Source organism: Barbus barbus (assembly GCF_936440315.1).
Source record: "Barbus barbus genome assembly, chromosome: 27".
Classification (NCBI taxonomy): Eukaryota; Metazoa; Chordata; class Actinopteri; order Cypriniformes; family Cyprinidae; genus Barbus; species Barbus barbus.
In genome coordinates this window covers 28,170,162-28,194,765 of record NC_136755.1, presented here as the reverse complement: position 1 = coordinate 28,194,765, position 24,604 = coordinate 28,170,162, and the positions used below count along the sequence as shown (strand labels likewise).

The following is a 24,604-nucleotide window of genomic DNA, read 5'->3' as shown; positions in this document are numbered from 1 at the left end:
AAGATACATGCATTCCTACCATGAGACCTGTTAATTGTGTCGTGGATTAAGTCTCTCTTTCTGAATGTGAAGTTCCTGTTTATCTGAGCTGTAGATCCTGAACTGAGAGACTGCAGAATGTCATTGTTCTCTACAGGTTGAGTGACTGTGGAGTCACAGATGAAGGTTGTGCTGCTCTGGCTTCAGCTCTGAGATCAAACCCCTCACACCTGAGAGAACTGAATCTGACTGGAAATAAACTAAGAGATTCATCTGTGAAGCTGCTCTCTGATATGAAAAATGATCCACATTATGGACTGCAGATGTTTCTGTGAGTAATGACGACTAAGAATGTCCATATATTGCAATTGAAATTTAATTGTTCTTTCATAGTTAAATGGTTCCTCATACTATAAACAATAGTTTTATTCTGTTTATAGTAATTAAATTAATGTTTGAGTATATGAATGACATTTTGAATGTTTGTGATATTTTCTGGTCTTCAGTGTATCAACATTTGTGTTAAATAGAGACCCTCTGGGACATGAATTGTTAAATTCACAAAGAAATACCATCTTAATGTTTTTATTACTATTATTTTAAAGCAAGAACATAATTATTTTCCTACATCTGTCCATTACAATATGTATCACACATTTTTTAAGAGTCAAAGGTTGACAAAAGGTAAACTGGATGATTAAATTATGCTTTTTGACACCATTTATCACAGGATTATATTATAATCTTAATAGAGCAAAGTTTGTTTTAGTTGTTCTAAAGTGGGTAATGCAGTCATGTCACACATTTGACTGTCTGTGTTTTATTTACAGGTTTTAGATGTTAATCTGACCTTCTCTGGATGAGACATCACATTCAACAGAATCAGCAGACACAAACCCACAGTGATCATCACACACGGATGTGTTTGTCAAACTTTCCAGAATGATCTAATCCTCGATCCAAAATCAAACAAAGAAACCTTTAGTTTTTTCTTCAGAACTGAGATTTGTACTGGTGCCCCATGTTACATAACTTTACAAGCTGATTGTGACGATCAGTGTATCTTCTTGGGTTAACGTCTGGGACTTTATTTATGTTTGTGTGACATAAGCTTGAAAAAAATAGGTAATTTCCTTCAGGTCATTTCTGGATGTCTGTAATCTGATCCAATATGGAGGTGCCGCTGTAGTCGTTTGTCTCCAGTGCCAGAAGCTTCTGTATGTAGTTTTGAGGCAAGCTGTTCTGTTGAGCCCCTAAACACACAACCTAGATGAAGAATGAGACGAGATAAACATTCAAATGAAGAAGAGACTCTTCAATGATAGTCATGCAACTAGACCATCAGACAGGTCTTATGATAATCTTGTACATAGTTAAAAATACAACTATATTAAAATATCTGAAAGTTAAACTTTAAAACACATGTTAATATTTGATGAGAGGGGTGAACCTGTCCACTTTGTGATCAGTAAATACATTTTATGCTTTGCTTTGGTTTGGTCAGTTAGGTTTAATAATGGACAGTGTACCTTTTTATACTGTGGTGAAGGGGCACAGGGTTTGAGATTGTTCATTTTATACGTCCGGCAGAGAAGTGGCCCTTCCTTTGTTTCCACTTTGACCTCTAATGGGCTGTACACACCTTCATGAACCTGTTCCTGTCTGAATCACATGCAAGATGCAGAAAACATGACTAAATACAATATATGCAATATATTGGCTGACTATTTGCCTATATTCCTTTTTTTTTGTACTGATAAGCTTTAATCTGACAAAGCTGATGATGAAGTCTGTCATAGTTTTTTTGAACACATATACTATTTTAGCGGTGACAAAAGTAGTAAATAGGTATTTTTCTGTTATGTACATGTAACAGGATAATGTGCAGTAAACCAGCATACTTACAAAATAAATAAATGGACATGAAATACCAATATTAGATACATGCTTTACTGTGTGAAAAGAAAGAGTGCAATATCCCATACAATACTGATCATGATGTGACATGATGAGTTTTATTATGGTTTGTTGATTCATTCCATTTTAATGTTTACGTATATTTCAAATGGGAAGACATGTCCACTGGCGTTGGACATTGATCACACCTGACGGCTCAATTATTGAGGTGCGTTCTAGTGGAGGTGGCTTTATATAAGAAGTCTAAGTGTGGCATGGTCATTCTGCTCTGCGTTCCTGTTTTGTGGACCGTAAAGGTCCAGGGGTTTATATGTCCTGTCGCGTTCCCCTGGTAATTCACCTGACTTGCTGTTCCTTACAGTCGCAGTTTTACATTCTAAATATGTGTTTGTTATTAGGGATGTGTGTTGTGTGTATGAAGTGACGAGCGCAGGTAGAGTAAAGCTTACTGTTGTCTAAGCATGAGGAAAGAAACTTATCTGTTGAAAGGGGGGGGGGGGGGGATGCGGCCTGAGAGCGCTAGCTGTTGTTTCATAACCCTGTACTTACGGCGGTTTCTTATACTGGTTTCATATACGGCTGTTTTCGTATACTGTTAGATCCTACTGTTTCATTGTCCTGTGCATGCAGCTGACTGTGTGGCCGTCACTGTGCTGAACCGCTATTGTTCAGTCGATCTGTATGAGATGTGATGAAACCATGGACATCTATTGTGCAAGTCTATTACATGGTTGGATTTTGGTTTATTGAAACTGCTTGATTGATTTTTAAATATTGTGATTTTGTTTAGATTTGCTTATGTATTCTTTTATTTTCTTTTTCTCATGTTGCAAGTGCCTTGGTTAGTGTGTAAATCCACATGTGAATGCCTGACGAGCTGTGATACTGAAGCTTAACAGAAGGGGAGAGTGTATTTGGTGTTTTTTTAATATAGTTTCTTCTCTTTTTGGTTTGTCACTTGCTTTAATAATCTTTTTCCACTGATTTGCTGTGTGGTTTGTCCTTTCTGTTAAAGCTAGATTTATTATGGTCTTTTTGTAACTGTGGGTATTTAATTGGTAAACTGTTGACGAGACCCATTCTTTAGAATGTTTTAGAATTAATGATTTTTGTGCAAAATAAATGCTATTTTGGTAAGTCTCTTGCTCATTTAGTAGAATCGAACCCGTGTTTCCTTGAGTAGCACCTGAGGGTGTGTAGTATTTCCCTGGGTGCAAGTCCTAGGGTGGCATGCGTAGTCGTCTCTCTAGTGTTACAGTTTCTGTTGCACGACGCCACGTTGCTACAATGAATACAAGATGAAAGTGTGATTTTGGGAGAGATCACAATCCCAGGTGATCTCACCTGTCTAAACTGGGTAGGTTTTGGCTGTCTATCCTCCACACGACTCCCCAGACCTCATCTCCTTCACTCTCCTGTATTGTGGCCACTCCACCGTGCCAAGCACAATCAGTGCAGTCGCCCGAAAGACCGAAATTCAGCCTGTAGTCCTGAGATACAGTACATCCTTTACAATACAGTGATGCTTTGATATATACAATGATACTTTATAGAGTACTATAGTATGAATAACAAATAATAATACAATGAATAACCTCTTGTTTGATGCTTTTTTTTATATTTAATTTTTTTAATTATTTTTTTCAAAATTACAGTTAATATATTTTATAATTTTAAAATAAATATATATTAAAAAAAATGTTTTTAATTCAAATAAGTAAACAAATTAGTAAATAATATATCTAACCATACAATGAATAAAATGTAGTAATAAACTATTTTTTCCAAGTAATATTGGATCAGTTGCATCTTGAAAACCACCAAAGTAACATTGTTTCAAAATGTTGCAATTTCCTTACAAATCCTTTCTGTTGTTTTATAGAGTAGATATGTGAGATTACAGCTATGGTTAATTCCAACCATTATAAATTTAATGTAGACAATACTTTCAATGTCTATTGTTTTGTAATTCTATGTAAGTATCTGCATTCATTAAGTGCTTAATATGTGTTTGTTTACCTGTATCCTGCCGACGCAGTGAAACACAGCTGATGGGTTTTTTAGCTGAAGTCTCTCTTTCAGTAAATTACTGCCAAAAGCAAAGTACATGAAAAACCCGCTGGATGACATTTTACTAACGATGTGCCCTAAGCAACGTGAAGAGAATATATGCATATGCGTTATAAAGAACTAATCCTGAGGGTTTTTATAATCTTTGATAGCTCGTTTGTTGCCTGCGGTCTGTTTGGCTAAAAGTGTCCGATTCGCTAAGAAATCGTTCTGGTGAGTCGACTCTTTAGAATGATTCATATCCGGAGTAACTTTCACAAGGATTTATGATTTTAATTAAAAAAAAAAAATTGATTACTTTAATTGATGTTGATTATGATGTCAGCTACATATAGTATTTTAAATAACTATGAAACGCAAAAAAAAAAAAACACGAATCGCTGTTTTAATAAGCTCGTTCACATGAACCGATTCGCTAAAGACAACTGACCCGTGCAGATTGATCACAATTTTCAAAATAAAAGCCCTAAGCGGTCTTTCACGCTAAAACAGGTGTACAAATTATACAATACTTTTTTTGTTGTCAAACCAAAGGAAAATTAACTATGCTCGATCATAACTTATGGAAAATACAAATATTTTTAACATAATTTGAAAAAAACTTTACTGTATCAGGATTTTTCCAGCATCATAATAAATAAAAAAAAGACCAATTTTTTGTGCATAACCAGAAATGCTTGTAATAGGAACAGAAATGTAAAATTCCCATTGTATTTCCATGTTTCCAATGAACAGCGATCTAACAAACAGAGGTTTTCAGTACCGTCTGCAGTGAATAAACGGAACAGATAAACTAGTACTGTGGTCTAAATTCACTTAATATATATATATATAAATAAACAGTAATATTATCAGACACAGGCCATTATCGCTTAAATAAAAAGAAACATCTTTCAGCAAACATCACAAGTTAAATGAAGCAGTTTAATGACAAATGTAGAAAACTTGCAGAAATGTCTCTGCCTTATGATCAGTTCAGCAGCTAAACAAAAGACTCAAAACAGTTTTCAAAAGAAATGAATTTAATGTACAAAATTCAAACAAATGAGCATCAAAATATTTTCGGAATGAAAAACAAAAAATGCTGTACAAAGCACACTAAAGTACAGTGGCTGGAGACGTTCATCTCCTCGGCCCGCCGCGGCCACGACCTCTTCCTCTGCCACGACCCCGTCCTCTTCCTCGACCACGGCCTGCCACTGCAAGACAAATTATACATCAGTATCAATGGCTGAATGTCACGTTTAGGTGACTTTGTCCAACACTCACCAGCCTCTCTCTTCTTTGACTTGACTTTGGGCTCGATGTCGACCAGCAGCGTGTCCAGAGGAAGACTGTCGGGCAGGATGAAGTAGCGGATGTTGTTGCCACGGATACTGAGAGACTCCAGCTGAGTGGGCTCTCTGTTTTTAAGGGTCATCTTCACAGCTTTGAGGTGAGTGTTCATACTGACATCCACACCTGTTCACAGGATTCAATGAGAAAACAGACATTTGTCAATTCAAGAATTACAGACACCAGTGGAAACATTTTTAATTTGAATCATAATTACCTGTAACCGTCCCGTGGACCTGTGTGCCATTCTTCAGCTCAATAGTGACTGTTTCATGGCTCAATTTCATCAAAAACCTGCAGGATCACAATCAAAAACAACAACTCATCACAAACATCTTTACAGCAGCACAAACATCACATACAAGGAACTAAACACATAGGCTTTATTTATATTGGATAACCTAAATAAAAATGGGAAATTATGTCTTAATTATGAGATTTCACTAGCATTAATATATAAATCTCTACATGTTTTGCAGATTTTATTGTAGTAGCAAGCAAACAGAAAGTTATTAGCATTGTTTCTGTTGCTGCGTTTGTTAGATTTAAGGCCCGCAGCTACAAACTGTGTCAAATGCAGAACTTAATTGCATAAACCTAAGACTATGTACACATGTTAAAAAAAACAAGTGCATTAAAAACAAGGAAATAATGAAAGAAACCCCCCAAACAAACACATTCTGATTCATTCATTCATTCCCGCCTGCTGAAGCTAAGCTAACAGCTACATACAAATCTAACTCCATCCGTCAGATTACATCACATCTCACTATGTGTAATTAGTGCATATTAATAATATAATACACATAGATGTTTATTACCTGACGAGTTTCATGCTGGCGGTGGATTTTAAGGGTAAATCCTCCACCGAAATGAGAAAAAATTGTAGCGCAAAACGACAGAGAAGCGTCGGATGCTACTTGAGCTATGACGGGAATCACTTCCTGTCCGAAACGGAAGTAGAATCAGTGACTACACACAAAAATCACCACAATATTTTCACACATTAGTGGAATATATTTATAATTATTTAATTAGCGTTTTTTAATATTAAATAAACATTCGCGTAAATAAAAATATATAATATTTTGATTATGATAATACCTTTAAAAGTCTTTATATCCACGACTGGATCATAGAAGTCCAAAGACGTGTCACAATAAATGTTTTTTAAATATTTTAAAGAGCTTACAGTTCTAAAACAGCAACACTATTCGATATTCAAAACGTTGAAGTCTCCAAATCTGGCAACCTCTGAAACAGGAAGTGAAACCCGGAAGTAAGCGCTCATTGAAACATCATCACGTCTAAAGTGACTCGAGCGTTAAATTATAGAAATTAAACACGCGCTTCATCATGAGGACTCATCGGTGACTTTATACGGGATGCTGCAGTGAAAGCGGAGGAGATATCAGTCTGGAGATGTTTTGAACGATGTTGATGCGCGGGTTTAGACTGATTTGATTGACAGCTGAGCAGCATGTTGCTCGTGTGTGTGCTGTGATCGATGCAGTAAGATGTTTCCTAAGACCTCTCTGACGAGTCTGATCGTGGGGGCCTTCCTCCTCTATGTGCTGCACACATGCTGGGTGATGTTCGGGATCGTTTACACAAAACCCTGCGAGAAACCCCAGAGTGACAGCTGTATCTCTCCTTACCTGGCCGCGAGCCCTCGACTGCAGGTGAGTGCCATGTGCATTTAATACTTATATCACACAGTGCATGTCAAACCTGGACTGTGCAGGTCTTTATAGAGCCACATATTGGTGCATATGGCTATTAATGAATAAATAACATTACATTTTGGTTCATTAGCACGGGGATGTTTAATCTTTTCAATCTCCAAATATGACCATCCTTGTGCAAGGGGCCCTAATTGTACTATTTGCAAGGCATCTGTGTAGTTTCTTGTGTAAAGAACCAGTTTAGACTGTGAAAAAAGTATTGCATTATTTTTCCCACTCATTATGGCACTGTACTGGATATTTATTTACTTATTCATTATTCTGAATGTTTTTAACCATTGTTTTATTTGTAATCAAATTAAGCTATATTTATTTTAATCTAATTTTGTCTATTATTTAAATATTGTAATCGAATATTTATATATATTGCTTGATAATTTAGTTAAATTATATTTATTTATTTATTGATATATATTTTAATCTAATTTATTCCTAATTTTATTATATTTATTTGTTTATTTAAATCTTATTTGTATTTGTTTTATCCTTTTATTTATTTTAATCTCATTTGTAATGTATTTTTAATTAATTTATTTGAATTCTTTTGAATTATATATATTTTTAGATTTTTTTACACCATTTTCACAATTTAAGAATATATATAATAATAAATGCAATAAGAGTGATATTATGTATGTGTGTTCTTTAGCTAAGCGTCTACACTGCATTAAGACCCAATGCTGACGGTGGACACAGTCTGATCCACAGAGAGGAAGAGTTTGATGTCAACACCAGGTTTGAAAGGTAAAAGCAATGTCATTTACATTTACATTTTTACATTTATTTACATTTATTCATTTAGCTGACGCTTTTATCCAAAGCGACTTACAATTGCTATATATGTCAGAGGTCGCACGCCTCTGGAGCAACTAGGGGTTAAGTGTCTTGCTCAGGGACACATTGGTGTCTCACAGTGGATTCGAACCCGGGTCTCTCACACCAAAGGCATGTGTCTTATCCACTGCGCCATCACCACCCATTTAGTTGATAACTAACACATTCTATCACAGTTTCTCTGTATTTCCATCCTGTAGGGCTTCATTTGTGTCAATTATAGATCCAGATCTGCTCTCTCACAGCTGTGCTGTTCTGTCTTTTCAAGGTTAGTCAATGTGTCTTTGCCGAAGAAGACCCGCAAGAATGGCACGCTGTACGCCATGGTGTTCCTGCATCAGGCAGGAGTCTCGCCATGGCAGGATCCACATCAGGTGCATTTAGTCACGCAACTGACTACATACATGCTGCCCAAACCTCCAGAGATCAGCCTGATCACGGGGCAGGACGAGCCGCAGGTGAGGCCACACCCACGTCCTGCATCTGAACAAGTTTTCTTGCTCCTGTTAATGAATCTGATTTGTACTCAGAAACCGGATCAGCAAAAGCAAAGCAGTGACTCGGAGCTGGACCGGCCCGTTTCTCACTGGCGTTCCCGTCTGACTGTGAACGTGGTGTCTGAGAACTTCCTGTTTGATCGAGAGGCTCTTCCTGGAGATGTGCACCGCTACATGAGAGTGTGAGTCTACACCTGACCTCTTCAGTGACCTTTAGTCCATTAAGGGATAGAGCAATAAATCTATGAGATAATTGCTGTGTCTTACCACATTTAAAAGCATGTTTTTCATCTTCCTATCTGTCTCTCTAATTCTTCTTTACATTCCTGTCCTGCAGATATCAGAGCGGGAAGAAGATGATTTACCTGCCGCTGCTGTTTGTAGATGAGCTGAGCAACAGAGTGAAGGATTTAATGGTGCTGCTGTGTTCCCGTGTTTTAATCTTGCAGCTGCTGTAGTGAGTGTGCTCACAGAGTGATAATGTGTTTCGTGTCCTGCAGGAAATCAACAGCAGCAGCACTGAACTGCCTCTGACCATCTCATACGACTCCATCGCTCTGGGGAAACTGCGCTTCTGGATCCATATGCAGGACGCCGTTTATTCACTGCAGCAGTTTGGTAAGAATCTGCTGATTCTTGGGTAATTCAAGTGAATTTGTCAAGTTTGAATGGCTTTGATGTGACATTAAGGACCACAGTGATTTTATTTATTTATTTATTATAGGGTTATTATAACTGTATGTTACTATTACTGGCAAAAACTTAATTTGAATGAACACCTATTTTGTACAATATTTATTTGAAAAAAAAAGGATATTTACAACCATAATATTAAAAGTCGTGGGGAAGTCGTGGCCTAATGGTTAGAGAATTGGACTCGTAATCGAAAGGTTGCGGGTTCGAGTCTCGGGCCGGCAGGGATTGTAGGTGGGGGGAGTGAATGTCCAGCGCTCTCTCCACCCTTAATACCACGACTGAGGTGCCCTTGAGCAAGACACCAAACCCCCAATTGCTCCCCGGGCGCCGCAGCATGGCTGCCCACTGCTCCGGGTGTATGTTCACTGTGTGTGTGTGTGTGTGTGCGCATTTGTTCACTACTCACTGCTGTGTGTGTGCACTTGGATGGGTTAAACGCAGAGCACCAATTTCGAGTATGGGTCACCATACTTGACAATACGTCACGACTTTTTTACTTTACTTTATAAAAGAAATTAGCTGATTAATTGCATTGCCTTAAATGGATTATTTATATAAGTAAATGTACTGTATTAAGACTTATTATTCATTTAGATACATTTTATATCCATTAAGTAATATAGTTCATTCAGTTAATGGTTTATATAAAATAATTTATATATATATATATATATATATATATATATAATATTTTTCATCTCTAAATTGATGTAATATATAATATTTTTCATCTCTAAACTGATATAATATTAATATAATAAGTATTAAATTGTAATCTGTGTTTAGACATTTTTTGATGTGCATGCTTTTTATGTTTTTGATTTATTTTTGGTTTTTTTGGATATAATTAAAACAATAAGCCGTGAAGTATAAAAAGTATTGGCAACTGCAATAGATTAATTAATTATTAGATTAAATGTAATTGTTATTATTATGAAGAACATTGTATTTCTGTCAAGTAGTGTAGTTGATTCAGTTCACTGTTTTGGCTGCTAAACAGAAAATATAAGTCACAGCATTGTTTTCTTTGCACTCTAGGCTTCACTGAAAAGGATGCTGATGAAATCAAGGGGATATTTGTGGACACCAATCTATATTTCCTCGCTCTCACCTTTTTTGTGGCCGCCTTCCATGTAAGTGTGTGTTTTAGACAGAGATTCATCATATTGTGTATGCATTTTAAACGCTGTTCATACTGCAGATGCTGATGGGACTTATATTTCACTGCACTAAAAACATTGCTGTTTTTTTCCAGCTTTTGTTTGATTTTCTGGCTTTCAAAAACGACATCAGTTTCTGGAAACACAAGAAGAGCATGGTTGGGATGTCCAGCAAAGCAGGTCTGCAAACAAGCTTAGTTCACGACTGATTTACATGCCTGTAATACATGCAAAGTACTTTTACAGAAGTGAAAGACTGTTTTGTGTTTGTGGAAATATGGTCACATGAGTGAAACTGAACAAAATGCAATAGAATTTTATAATGCATTATAATCAGGATTCAATTAATTAATTGCCATTTAAAATTAAAATAAATGTTAAATTAAAATAACATAAAAATAATAATTATTTTATTTCAGCTAGTGGCCATGTCAAACTTTTTTTTTAGCATAACCTCAAGTGCTAAAATAATTAAAACTGAAGTAAAAAATAATAAAAGCTATATATAGCTAATAAAAATGACTCAAATTTAAATAAAAACAGTAAATGTAAAAATACAAATTCAAAATTAATCAAAAATATATTTAAAATGGCATTTCAATATAAAATATCACTGATATTTTATTCTATAATTTATAAATAATTGATACTGAATGCATTTTACATTGTGTTTTTATCTTATGAAATGTAAATTAAAGTGGCTAAACTGGAATTTATAAATATAAACTATAGTAAATAAATATTTTAGAATAATGATATATATATTAATATAATATTTAGTTTTAGTATAGTGCATTATCCTCTAAGTATATACAGTTTTAAATATAGCTTCATTATTTTTTGATAATGGTTACATTTTATTTTTATTTATAAATGTGTAAAATAATTAGATATGGTTGCATCACTTATCATAATATGAGCCAAGTGATTCATCCAAAGTATATGATTGATGTGTGTGTGTGTGTGTGTGTGTTTCTCAGTGCTGTGGAGATGTTTCAGCACCATTGTGATCTTCCTGTATCTGCTGGATGAGCAGACCAGTCTGCTGGTGCTGGTTCCTGCTGGGATCGGCTCTTTGATAGAGGTACGAGATTTCACTCATGTTTTGCTGTTATTTGTCATCTCTGCTGCAGATTGCTTTGCATCAAGTGGACATAATGAACATCCACCTGTAGCTTTTGTCTGTGTATTTCTGCTCTTGTTGTTTTTCAGGTGTGGAAAGTGAAGAAAGCGTTTAAAATACACATCATATGGAGGGGCTTGACTCCCACATTCCTGGTAAACCTTCATGGTTTCTCTTTAGCTCTCTAAACAGTGTTGTCTCTCAGAGTTAACAGTGATTAATTGTTCCTGATCTATCCTTCAGTTTGGGAAGCTGGATGAATCAGAGAAACGGACAGAGGAATATGACACACTGGTGAGTTAAAGCTTCATCCAAACCCCAGTCTTCTGGATGTGTTTAGATATGAATCTAAAGATGTATTTGACTGAACAGGCGATGAAGTATCTGTCGTATCTGCTGTATCCTCTGTGTATCAGCGGAGCCGGTTACGCTCTTGTGTTTGTCAAGTACAAAAGGTAAAACAGAGTATTAAACTTTTTTTTTTTTTTGCTGAAAAAGTTGCACAACTGATGAATATTTGTGTTTATACAGCTGGTACTCCTGGATTATTAACAGTTTAGTCAATGGTATGTTTAATTTTGTAGCTTTACACGACTAATTAATTTAGAAACATTAATGATGGAAATGTAATTGATCGTTGTTGCTCTGATTTAGGGGTGTACGCCTTTGGATTCCTCTTTATGCTGCCTCAACTCTTTGTAAATTACAAGGTTCGTTCAGTCTAAAATACTTATTGCATTCAAAATATTGAAATAATGTGTGATTTCATAACCAATGCTTTTGTGTTAACAGCTGAAATCAGTCGCTCATCTGCCCTGGAAAGCCTTCATGTACAAGGTGATGTCATAAAGCTCTCCGATGCTGTTTGCATTATTAATGCATGATATATGAAGAAACTATATATGTTTCGGCAGATAATTCCATTTTTAGAGTCCGACATGGCTCTGAATTGAAAAAGAAATTATGAAATTTAATATATACAATATTTTAAAATATTTAGTTTTATAAACAGTTTTTATCTTTTTTAACTTATGAAACAAATCTCCATATTTAATATTGTGAATTATGCATTATTTTAAATATATTTTTATTATTATTGTTTTTATTAAACCAACATGAAATCCAACAAATTAATAAAGTAATGTCACTTTAGTTGTTAGACTCAATAAATTATATATTTTATATATAATATTTTTTCTCCTATTCCTATTCTTTTAATTATTTTTATCTAAAACTTTTTCTATGCAACAGGTATCAGATTTCTGTTTTCTTTTATTTTTTTTATTTTTTTTATATATATATAACGGTTTTCCATATTATTTTGTAAAAATACAACAACATAAAATCTAACAAATTAATAATATATCATGTTAGTTGTCAGACTTAATAAATTATATATTATTATTTATTTTTATAATTTTTTCCCTTTGCAATGGGTATCAGATACATGCAATTTTTTAATGTAATAGTTCTCCATATTTCCTATTGTGCAATTTGTGCATTTAAATATTTTTTTAATAAAATAACACAATCTTTCAGTTTAATACATTTATTTTTCATTAGGTTTCTGATTTAATAAAGTAATTATTGACTGCTAATATTGACAAAAAATAAAGATCATTGCATATCTGTAGGTTGGTATTTCAGTAATAGAGGCCTAATTTTGACACTCATTTTTCTCAACAGGCTTTTAATACGTTTATCGATGACGTCTTTGCATTCATCATCACGATGCCCACGTCACATCGGTTAGCGTGTTTCAGAGATGACGTGGTGTTCCTCGTATACCTCTATCAGAGATGGTGAGAAACCGCAGTCAAACACTGATCCAGAGCTGATGTTTGAACTCGTATAGATGTTACATGAGATGTTGATGTGCTTTCAGGCTCTATCCAGTGGATAAAACCAGAATGAACGAGTACGGTGTGTCTTACGATGAAGAGCCCAAAGGAAAATCCCATAAAGACTGACATCCTCACAACAGAACAGCTCAGCGTTATCTTAAGATCAGCCATCGGATTCAATAACAAGGGACAATACTGTATTTGTCTCTCTGAGCTCAGTTGTGCTCTGCTAATCAGAGAAATTTAACAGACACTGTTGACTCGACTGAGACATGCGTGAAGAAACAGTTGCTATATCTCCTTCAATTATAGGACAAGAAGTAAAACTTTGAAAGGCTTGGTTTAATTTTACAGAATGTATTTGGATGGGACCTTTTATTCAGTCTCAAATAGTGTTTTAAGACCATATCTCAAGGGTGCCAAAAGACCAGAGTTTCAGATGAATTATGTGATTTGTTTTGAATATGGATTAATTTTAGTAACATGACTGTTGGTTGTGTTCAGAGAGAATGATGTATTTTGTTTTTGCGTTTCATTCCATTAAAAGTGTGTCTGTGATTCAGCTGCTTAATTACAGAGACTTAATTACAGTTCATGCCTTCTACCGCCTTCATTTCTTTGTGTAGCTTTTTAATCATTCATTTTTGACCGTATTAAATGAAGAGTTTGCCTACTAAACCTCCAGTGGTTTATAAAAATAAGTTTATTTTATAAATATAATGTATTTTATTTACATGGTGAGCGACTACCTCAGACGTTAAGCTCTCTGATGCTGTTTGCAATAGTAATGCATGATGTATGAAGAAACAATATTTATTTTGGCAGCTAATAGTGCTTTTAAAAGTACCTACATGGCTCTGAATTGAAAAAAAAAGAATAAATATATATATATTCAATTTTATATATATCATATTTTAAATTCTCCATATTTCTATGGCCTATTTTTTAAATACATTATTATTATTTAATTAAAACAACATAAATTCTAACAAATAATATATTACATTAGTTGTCAGACTCAAACTTATTTTATATGAAAATATATAATGTATTTATAAATATAAACACGTGCATAAAGCAAAAAAAAAAATAGTGTGCTATTACCATGTTTTTTTAAAATAATATACTTTGAAAAACCTGCTAAACATCATGCTATAGATTAGAATATGGTAATTTTATAGTACCATAGTATTAACATCTGATGAAATCGCTGCAACTGATTAATAAACGAACTATTCTTGTATTCATTAATGTTTTATTTTTCTGTTGTTTTTATATACTTTTTAAAACAAATTTTGATTTTAATATTTAGCTTTTTATGCATTTTCCTGTTATATATTAATGTTATACCTCACAAACACGCGGATATACAAAATAATTGACAGAAGAGATGAGCCAATCACAGCTGCTGGTCTCTACGCAGATCCCGCCCACTGAAGTGACGCACGAGGCTATATAAGGCATCGCCCCGCCCCCCTCCGGCCCTTTCCGTTCACTGCCATCGCTGTGTTTGAGGTGCTCGGTTCTTCTCACGAAGCTAAGGCCTTTGAATCCGGCGACTAGCACCGTCAAATTTAGGCATCCACGTCTTAAACATTAACCTGCTGAAAGAAGAATGGCATCTGTGTCCGAGCTGGCCTGTATTTACTCCGCTCTCATCCTCCACGATGATGAAGTTACAGTCACGGTGAGTGATCGGTCTGAGCCGCGGCGGGAACATCCGGGACACTGACACAGTCTCTTCTGGGATTTTGCGTGTTTTTTATAGCTTTTATTATTATTTACAAGTCCATTGTGGTGTTAGAAGCTTATTCTGATGTGTTTATAAATGAAAACGATAGTTTGAACGCGTTGTGGGAAGCTAGTAGAGAGAAGCGCGCGTTTTCTGTGTTTGTTATCCTAATTTTCACTCTTGTTCAGCTCAAGTGTGTTTTACCTTTAAATGCTGAGACTGTGATATTTATCATACACTAGTATTATCACCTTCTTATATTTCTGTACCGTGGTAATGTCACAGTACTGAAGGACCATCTGTTGGCCATTAGCTAGTTTTTCTAGAGTAATTTGTGACATTGGAGCACAAAACCAGTCATACGGGTAATTTTCTTGAAATTGAGAAGTATACATCACATGAAAGATGAATAAATAAGCTTTCCATTAATGTATGGTTTGTAAGGGTTGGACGATATTTGGCTGAAATACAACTATGTGAAAATCTGTAATCTGAGGGTGCAAAAAAATCTAAATATTGAGAAAATCTCCTTTTAAAGTTGTTCAAATTAAGTCCTTGGCAATGCACATTACTAAAAAAATTATTTTGCCAATATTTACATGATCTTGAGATGATTATTTTTGGTGTAAAAGAAAAGAGTAATTTTGAGCCATGCATTTAATTGTTGGCTATTGCTACAAATAAACCTGTTGTACTTATTACTGCTTTTGTGCTCCAGGGTCACATCATATTGTACTCTAGTGCTACTACCATGTGTTTGACAGTACCATGATAATAACATCTGATTTACCTATTACCTTATTTAGTTAGGAAAGCATCCAGATACAGTGTTTTAATTCTCTTGTGATTGTTTTTGCAGGAGGACAAGCTGCTCGCTCTGATCAAGGCCGCCGGTGTGTCCATCGAGCCCTTCTGGCCCGGTCTCTTCGCTAAGGTGCGTTTATTTCCTAGTCAGTGATGGAAACACTTGAATGTTCAAGGTTCCCAAACAAGTGCATCTTGTGTTAGTGTGATGTCTGATGTCACTTCCTGTGCTCAGGCTCTGGCCAGCGTGGACATCGGCAGTCTGATCTGTAACGTTGGAGCCGGTGGTGGAGCTGCTCCGGCCGCCGCCGCTGTTGCTGCTCCTGCAGGTGGAGACGCACCAGGTAACCTCTCGCTCTCGTTCAGACGCTTTGATTCAAACTGAGATTCATTGGTTGTGAACGTGTTGTCTGTTTGCATTACAGCCAAAGAGGAGGAGAAGAAAGAGGAAAAGAAGGATGAGTCTGAGGAGTCTGATGACGACATGGGCTTCGGTCTATTCGACTAAAGCAGCTCTTTTAATAAAAAACTTTGAAACTCAATACTGTTCCTGTCGTTGCTGGGTTTGGGTTATGTTTTAGTCAACCATTCACTTGTCCTAAAGAATTTTTGCTTTTGTGTTCAATTTGTTCCTGAGTTTTTAAAACCATGAGATGCTGTGTCATTGGTTTAATAAGTTCAAGCGTGTTTGGGCTTTACGTTACATTAAGGGTTCATTTGATAAATGGATAAATAAAAAGTACTTAAGCATTTATTAAGCTTAATGCTAGCTTTGGTATTTAATAATACACTACTCAAATGATTAACATGATTAGAGCTATTAACATTTCAGAGCAAGACTAGAATTTTTTTTTAGCTGCATTTTAAAACTTAAACCATTACTTTTTATTATTCAAAACCAGCAGAAATAATACCAAGACACAATCCGATAAAGATAACATTTTATTAGTTAAAAGATCTGTACAGTTGCTTCTTCCTGAGAATAATTTATATCAATGACAAAATGGATTTCACGATTGTTCTGTACACAAGTAATTCTACTCCGAACTCAAATGGATCACTTCAACCCTAGTGTAAAAAAAACATGACATTTTACAAAATTAAGTCAATTAAAATGAATTCAGAAGGCAGCTTTGATTATAATTTATCAATATGTGCTTCAAGTGTTAGGTTATGTGACTATATTCGCATCAGAAGTTCCCTCTGTTTCATACAATAGCTGTGATTCCTTTAAAAATCTGTTAAATACGACTATGGTTTGGCTTTGTGAGTCGTGTCTCGGCGCGTCGAACCCCTGAGTTTCTCAGGATGTTGTTAAAGCACCTTGATCACCGAAGTCTGACATCAACTATAGAAAATCATTTGTGTGACCTTTGGATCATTGGAAAACCATTCTTGGAGTTCATTAGGTTCCAGTTGCAGATTCTCCAGCGCTGAGAAAGTTTAAGACTAACTTCATTTCTGGATACAAAATAAAACACGATGCTGCTAGCAGTTATAAAACAATATCCTCTCCACTGCACCAAATCCAGCAGTCTCTATTCTAAAGGTGTGCTGAAGGTCCCGCTGATGATCCAGCATCAGGAGTCAGAGTGGCCGGCCGTGGGCCAGCATCTTCAGACGCGCCTGGTCGATGACGTCCAGCAGGTTCTTGGCGTCCACGGCGAGCGCGTGAGCTGCGGTCAGCATCTGCTTCTTGTAGTCCTGCTGCAGGCTGGTCAAGACATACTGCTGCGCCAGACGCATCTTACTGATGAGCTCCGCCAGATCCGAGTTCAGCAGCTTCTGAGCCATCTCGATCTGAGACGAACACACATTCAGTTTACAACAGGGTTAGTCATTATTCATCCAAATACAACTGCAGTCAAAAAAAAAAAAATAGCATTAAAGCTCTCCATGCATTTTTATGCCAAAATAAAAGCTTGATGGTTTAAACATTTGAAAGACGACAAAGCCAAATATTAGATTTGCTGCTTTACAGTTGTACTGTAAAATAAAATTATATTTTTACTTGATTTTTTTATTTTTCATTGAAATAATATTTTGTATACACAACATATTACTTATTGTTTAATATTTTATTTAGTAATAAAAAAGCAGTAATAGTAAAAGTAGCAATAATACAATTTTATAATAACAATATTGAATAAGAAAATAATAATAAAAATTATTATAATAAAATAAAAAATAGTTTATTATTTAAAGTCATATTTACATGTAAAAATCACAAGATTTTGTGCCATATGGTCTACTTTTTTTTCTTCCGTATTTTAAATAACAATGAAAAGTTTTATCAGGGTGGGAAAAAAAAAAAAAAAAAACATTTTTCCCCTAATCATGCATCCTGAATTTTACTGGAGGTGGAAGAAATATATAATATAATGAAATAATGTAATTTATTATAAAATTGTATTTATAATTATTATTAATGTGAATTAGTATGGAGATGAAATTATACACATTTCAAACTATAGTATATTGGGGCATCTAGTGATCATCTCCGAAATATTTCTAACAAAATAGATTTCTACTATGTTCTTAGCATAGTATCTTTTATCGTTTTGTTTTGGGTTTTTGTTCTAAATATTGCTTTTTATATTTTATTTTGCATTGCAACGTTTAATTCTAGTTAGGAATTTTAGTTCAGTTTTTTATTTCAAGTGTTAGGTTTACTTCTAGTTAATGATAACATTATTGCCGCAAAAATAGTAACATCTATAATAGAGTAGTATGTAGGGCTACAACAACAAAAATATATATATTTTTTTTAAATAAATAAAAAAAAAAAAAAAAAAAAAAAAAAAAATTATATATATATATATGAAAACACACGCGTATATTTAAGGGAATAATTGAATAATATATGCAAAGAACAAATTCAGTGGTTAATGCTACAAAAATCATTTAATAATTAAATTAGAAAATTTATTGATTTTAATTGATTAGTTTTGGCCCTAGTAGAATGGAAAAAAACACTAATCTGGAAAAAGATTTATTCCCAAAAAAAAGCAGAGATGAGTCCCTGATGTAACTGAGTGTGAGAGTATAAACACAGTGAGCGTGCCTGACCTCTCGGTGAGTGCTGGCCGGTAACACTGGGATGGTCTCGTCCACCGTCGCTAGTAAAGTCCTGAGCGCCAGTCCAACATCCTGAGAGGAGACACCAGAGACACTCAAACACACGTCACACAGACACAGCTGTCATCACGAGAGTATCCTAGCATGCCCTGCTCCTGACCTTCACCATGGGGACGTACTCCTCGGGCGGCGCGGGCTGGATGCGGCTGGACATCTCGATCACGGCCTTCACCAGCCCCGTCACGTTCTCATACACCTTATCATTGGCGCGGTCCAGGTTTGCTGTGGGAGGAGGACTGATCTCCTGAGGCTGGATCTGGGAGTGAAGACAGGACTGGGTCAGCAGTGCTGCATTACACCAGCAGGTGGCACACAAGAAAAACACTCCCACACTGACGCCTATCAATTTCCACCACTTCTTCCGAATGCTTAGGATTACTGGATATGGATTTTATTTAAACAGATCAGATTTGAATGATTAGGTTTCAATGATTAAAATGATAGTTTAAAGAAGATCTACGTTCAATACTGAAATATTTTTATACTTATTCCCTTTTAATAATTTTTTTTTATTTACTAATTTTCATGACTTTTCCAGACTTAAAAAAAAAAAAATTTAAGTGATTTATAAATTAAATGATCAGAATTTTGTTTTTGAATTTTACTTTGTGTACAATTAAAATAAATTTTTCAACAGAAATGATTCCCATGAGACATATGCACAGAAAAACATCCATTGCTGACTTTAATCAGACGAGTGTGAGAAGACTGTCATACAGTGAATCACACACACACACACACACACACACACACACACACACGGGTCTTACCCTCCAGGGCTACGTGCAACAGTGCAGCATAAAGCAGGTGAGCGTGTGTGGTGTGGAGGGGAAGCGGGATGCAGGAAAACAGAACAAACGATTAATAATGCAAAACAAGTAAACAAACCAAAACTAATAAAGTCATGCAGCTTCAGAGGAGGTGTGTGATTATAAAGCACCGTTCAGCTACAGATGTGTCAGATGTCAAACCACATCCAAAAGAAACATGATCTGTTAGTTCAGCTTCTCTGAGGACTTTTAATACCGTTACATTTTCAAAGCATTAGGATTCACACAAGAATCCACCATAATAATGACTCAAAGAAAAACATTTACCTCTTACATAACAGCTATGAAAAAAGACAAATGCATATCTCTCCAAAAATTGGCAATGTGGAAAACAGTATAGTTTTTATTACTATATTAATAAAAATAATATTATATATTTTATCTTTTTTATAAGTGTGTATGCATATATATATATAAAATTATTAAGTCATTTAGCAGACGCTTTTATCCAAAGCGACTTACAAATGAGACTTACATAATATATATATATATATATATATATATATATATATATATATATATATATATATATATATATATATACACACACACACATACACAGTCATGGCCAAAAATATCGGCACCCTTGGTAAATATGATCAAAGGCGGCTGTGAAAATTAATCTGCATTGTTAATCCTTTTGATCTTTTATTTTTTTGTTTTAATCACAAAAATCTAATCTTTCATAGGATAAGAATTTAAAATGGGGGGAAATATCATTATGAAATAAATGTTTTTCTCTAATACACGTTGAACACAATTATTAGCACCCCTAGAAATTCTTATGAGTAAAATATCTCTGAAGTATATTCTCATTCATATTTATAATTTTGAGCACTCCAGGGTGATTATGAACATGATATTATCCAGCCATGGCTTCCTGTTTCACAGAAATATAAATAGGAGGGAAAACAAAGCCCAAATTCCCTTAGAAAACCTTAAATAAATAAAAAAAAAGTCCCTACATCACCACATGTTGTTTCAGAAAAATTCTCCTAGCTCATCCAAAAACAAACTCCAGCATATTCAGTTATCAGACACGACTGGAACTTCAAATGGGACTGGCTTCTATGGTCAGATGAAACTAAAAAATGAGCTTTTTAGCAGCAAACACTCAAGATGGGTTTGGTGAACACATAAATATACTACCGTCTTTCAGATGAGACGTTAAAACTGAGGTCCTGACTCTCTGTGGTCATTAAAAATCCCTTAACACTCATTGTAAAGAGTAGGGGTGTAACCCCGGTGTCCTGGCCAAATTCCCTCCACTGGTCCTTGTCAATCATGGCCTCCTAATAATCCCCATACACTTGATTGGCTCTATGACTCTCTCTCCTCTCCACCTGTAGCTGGTGTGTGGTGAGCGCACTGGCGCCGTTGTACTGTGGCTGCCGTCGCATCATCCAAGTGGATGCTGCACACTGGTGGTGGTTGAGGAGAGACCCCCCCCCCATGATTGTAAAGGAGCTTTGGGTGTACAGCAATACACAAAGCGCTATATAAATGCATCATTCATTCAAACTGCTGTATTTGTGATGTTGTGGGCCTATATTTCTGCTGGAGGTCCTGGACATCTTGTTTAGACGCATGGCATCATGGATTCTATCAAATACCAACAGATAAAAAATCAATAAGTGACTGACTCTGTTAGAAATCTTATAATGGGCCATGTTTGGATCTTCCAACCGTACAATAATCCAAACACAAACCTCAAAAACAACACAAAAATGGGTCACTGAGCACAAAACCAAGCTTCTGCTGGCCATTCCAGTCCTCTGACCTGAACCCTGCAGAAAATGAGTGAGGTGAACTGAAGAGAAGAAGCTCCAACATGGAGCTGTGAATCTAAAGGATCTGGAGTGATTCTGGATGAAGGAATGGTCTCTGATCTCTTGTCAGGTGTTCTCTAACCTCATCAGGTATTATAGGAGAACATTTAGAGCTGTTAAACTGACAAATGGAGGTTTCAAAAAGTATTGAATAAAAGGATGCCGTTAATTGTGACCAATGTGTATCAGAGAAAAACATTTCATAATGATATTTCCCCCTATTTTAAATTCTTATTATCCAATGAAAGGTTAGATTTTGGTGAATTTTTTTCACAGCCTTCTTTGATCATATTTACCAAGGGTGCTGATATTTTTGGCCATGACTGTGTGTGTATATATATATGTGTGTGAGTATATCTATCTATCTATATATATGTTTTAGTTGTAATTTTAGTTAACTATAATAACCCTATACTGTAAATGGAATATTTAATAATTTTATATGGTTGCAATCGTTTGTAGGCAGGTGTTTGAAACGCAGAAAACCATCTTCTCTCTCCATAATCTGAAAAACAAGTTCTTCAGTTTCTCTTCCGAGTGTTTTTCTGCCATCTTTAATCCAGCTGAATATTCAAAGGCTTCTCACGAGAATCGACTGGAACGTTAAAACAACAGGAAAAATGAAAAAAGAGACCTAGGCAAAACTGACCTCTTATATAAGAGCCACGGGAAAAAATAAACACAGCTCCCAAAAAATTCTTGGCACAGTTGAGTGTGTGTGTGTGTGTGTGTGAGGTGGGTCGTGACCCCTGTGATAAAAATACTAAATACTAAAAATATACTAAAAATAATACCAGAAAATAAACATTTGTTACTTAATGAAATAAACATTAACTCAAAATAAATATTTAAAAAAAAGTTACATTTTATTTCAACTAGTTCGCAAGGCACCATTTCTCATTTATTTAACTTGATGTACTAAAATAAATAAATACACAAAATCTAATTAAATTGACAAAATTAATTAAGGTCTGAAAATCACAACTGTCAACATATATATAAAAAAAAAAAAAAATTATAAACAGTTATTCAAATAAAAATAAATAATAACTGAAGTAAAATGTTTAAAAATTGACACTTATTTTATTTTAATTAGTTGCCAACACACCTTTTTTTTTATATTCATAAAATAAATTATATACACATTAAAAAAGCTAATAAATATAATAAAAAAACATGACAAAATTACTAAAACTTTAACTATAATGCATACATAACTTTAACTAAAATGTAAAATATAAAAACTATAATAGTATGTAAATAATACTGAAAACAAGGTCATAAAAACTCAGGCTGGTTGTGGATTTTCCCACAAGCGTGTTTTATTCTATGATCTTTAGGTGCACTACTGAGCAAGCGTTTGTGCCCTGATGAGTGTGTGTGTGTGGTTTCTCTTGGAGGTTTGGCTGGAGTGTGTTTTCCGTGTTCTGCTGACGAAGATCAACTCTATCCGAACTCTGCAGTGTGTGGGCGAGAGTGTGTTTGCGGGAAACTCGAGGGTTCGTGGAGTTTATTGTTGGTGAGAGCAGCATGCAGAACACAACAGCCAATCAGCATGCTGCACACATCTCAGCATTCACCTCTCAGAGACGTTAATACGACAGCATGCCTGGAGAAGTTAGTAAGTTACCGAAGTATAAATTACCTTGACACCCTCGTTGTAACTGTCCACGGGGTTCAGGTTGGTCAGGTGACTCGGAGCACCGGGACGGGGCGGCTTCTTTGGAGGAGCAACATCTGTTGGACACAGGAGGAATCAAATTATTCCATTACAAAAATCTGATTGGATGAGACACATTCAAAGCTGGTGATAAATGCACACCGTTCTATATTAATGCCACAAACTGCAATCTTGCCTGACAACTGCAAACCTCTTTGGCATTATAATACCATAGACTCATATTTATACATTTACTTATTGTAAACAAATATCTTAACATGTCACCTTAATCATTGTATTAAAGCTTGGTATATTTTATGAATTTTATACATTTAAAATGAATCAAATTTAAATAAACATTAAATAAAAGTTAATTGTAATTACTGACTAAGGTCAAAAATAATTTAAAGAGGTTACAATTTTCTAAAATTAAAAATATTAGATTTTATACAATTAGAATTATATATATATATATATATATATATATATATATATATATATATATATATATATATATATATATATATATATATATATATATATAACCTAAATAAACTAAAATGTAAACAATTATAAAAATGACAAACTAACAAAATTACTAAAACAAACATTGAATTGATAAATTTCTATAATAAAATTCTAAGTTTAATAATAAAATTTATAGCATTAAATATTACAATTATATATTTGATACATTTTTAAATAACACCAGAAATAGTGCACCTTAAATTTAGCAACTATTAAACTATGTTTTTTTAACTCTCAAAATGATATTTCCAGGTTTTTCCTAACCTGGTACACTCTGGTGCCAGAGACCGCAAAAAACAATGATTATTGATCGGTCACTGTATAATGTTTATTGAAAATGTGCATTGATAACCGGCTGTGTTCGTACCTGCTTTACCCACGGGCTGACAAACGTGCTGCTTCCCCATCTGAAAGAAAACAAACAAGCGTTTAACACCACTCCTCTTCCTCTGGACTCTGGTTTCATAGCACACTGGGTTCCTGCTGCCCACCGAGGCCCTGTGGAATTGTGGGTAGTTTGTGGGAAAGCCAGGCATATTTCAGCTTCTCAGAGACCAAAAATGAGTTTGTCCCTGGATCTGCTGTAATTATGGCCTGTAAACGAGGCTGATTTGTGGTGCTCTTATGACGCCTGTTTTTCACTCTTTATACATCAGAGATGATGATGGCACTCAGGATTCGCGTTTACCCCATGATGCCCCTTTAATCGCCCCTCCCTGTGTGATCAGGCTCTCAGATTCCTGGAGATCAGCTCTAAATGAATTCCTGTCCGCTGCTGTTTGAGGCTGTTTTTCATCTGTTTGGAGGATTCTGTCCGAGTGTGATCTGTATTACTGGCTGCGACTGACAGGAAGTGAGAAACAGATTGTGTCCTCGCTGTGGC

General features: G+C 35.1%; 6 protein-coding genes across 11 annotated transcripts in view; 3 read left to right on the top strand and 3 right to left on the bottom strand.

Moving 5' to 3' along the window:
- Window positions 1–3,031, top strand: part of LOC306847542 (NLR family CARD domain-containing protein 3-like) — a 42,615-nt gene extending 39,584 nt beyond the window's left edge. The window contains exons 10-11 of the mRNA XM_079381531.1: window positions 137–310; window positions 810–3,031. Coding sequence (XP_079237657.1) covers window positions 137–310; window positions 810–816 — 181 coding nt within the window. The 3' untranslated portion in view covers window positions 817–3,031. The remainder of the gene's footprint in view (window positions 1–136; window positions 311–809) is intronic.
- ggcta (gamma-glutamylcyclotransferase a) lies at window positions 344–4,186 on the bottom strand. The gene is made up of 4 exons (XM_079381540.1): window positions 3,916–4,186; window positions 3,241–3,386; window positions 1,509–1,641; window positions 344–1,245 (listed from the first exon to the last, which is right to left on the bottom strand). The coding sequence occupies exons 1-4, from the start codon at window positions 4,069–4,071 to the stop codon at window positions 1,120–1,122; spliced, it is 561 nt and encodes a 186-aa protein (XP_079237666.1). The 5' UTR covers window positions 4,072–4,186; the 3' UTR covers window positions 344–1,119.
- A 686-nt stretch (window positions 4,187–4,872) lies between these two features.
- On the bottom strand, window positions 4,873–6,250 carry LOC306847358 (small nuclear ribonucleoprotein Sm D1-like). Its single transcript, XM_079381269.1, has 4 exons — window positions 6,123–6,250; window positions 5,519–5,595; window positions 5,236–5,427; window positions 4,873–5,165 (listed from the first exon to the last, which is right to left on the bottom strand). Exons 1-4 carry the CDS (start codon window positions 6,134–6,136, stop codon window positions 5,089–5,091), a joined length of 360 nt encoding a protein of 119 aa, XP_079237395.1. The 5' UTR covers window positions 6,137–6,250; the 3' UTR covers window positions 4,873–5,088.
- A 312-nt stretch (window positions 6,251–6,562) lies between these two features.
- On the top strand, window positions 6,563–13,760 carry clptm1l (CLPTM1 like). 2 transcript variants are annotated; one of them, XM_079381268.1, is made up of 17 exons: window positions 6,563–6,983; window positions 7,696–7,790; window positions 8,149–8,338; window positions 8,411–8,559; window positions 8,715–8,793; window positions 8,878–8,995; window positions 10,112–10,206; window positions 10,329–10,413; window positions 11,214–11,317; window positions 11,446–11,511; window positions 11,600–11,650; window positions 11,729–11,811; window positions 11,888–11,922; window positions 12,011–12,066; window positions 12,149–12,193; window positions 13,043–13,158; window positions 13,242–13,760. In XM_079381268.1, the coding sequence occupies exons 1-17, from the start codon at window positions 6,819–6,821 to the stop codon at window positions 13,324–13,326; spliced, it is 1,617 nt and encodes a 538-aa protein (XP_079237394.1). In that variant the 5' UTR covers window positions 6,563–6,818; the 3' UTR covers window positions 13,327–13,760. The 2 variants fall into 2 exon arrangements, with proteins under 2 accessions (XP_079237394.1, XP_079237393.1); XM_079381267.1 differs by having other exon boundaries at window positions 6,570–6,983; window positions 8,149–8,559.
- Window positions 13,761–14,681: 921 nt separating this feature from the next.
- LOC306847551 (large ribosomal subunit protein P1-like) lies at window positions 14,682–16,278 on the top strand. The gene is made up of 4 exons (XM_079381541.1): window positions 14,682–14,887; window positions 15,792–15,866; window positions 15,972–16,080; window positions 16,162–16,278. Exons 1-4 carry the CDS (start codon window positions 14,816–14,818, stop codon window positions 16,242–16,244), a joined length of 339 nt encoding a protein of 112 aa, XP_079237667.1. The 5' UTR covers window positions 14,682–14,815; the 3' UTR covers window positions 16,245–16,278.
- Window positions 16,279–16,665: 387 nt separating this feature from the next.
- The window catches only part of LOC306847540 (focal adhesion kinase 1-like), a 90,964-nt gene continuing 83,025 nt past the window's right edge, over window positions 16,666–24,604 (bottom strand). For all 5 annotated transcript variants that reach the window (XM_079381527.1, XM_079381526.1, XM_079381524.1 and 2 more), the window contains 5 exons: window positions 24,089–24,128; window positions 23,179–23,270; window positions 18,975–19,130; window positions 18,806–18,886; window positions 16,666–17,536 (listed from right to left, as the gene is read on the bottom strand). In XM_079381527.1, coding sequence (XP_079237653.1) covers window positions 17,324–17,536; window positions 18,806–18,886; window positions 18,975–19,130; window positions 23,179–23,270; window positions 24,089–24,128 — 582 coding nt within the window. In that variant the 3' untranslated portion in view covers window positions 16,666–17,323. The remainder of the gene's footprint in view (window positions 17,537–18,805; window positions 18,887–18,974; window positions 19,131–23,178; window positions 23,271–24,088; window positions 24,129–24,604) is intronic.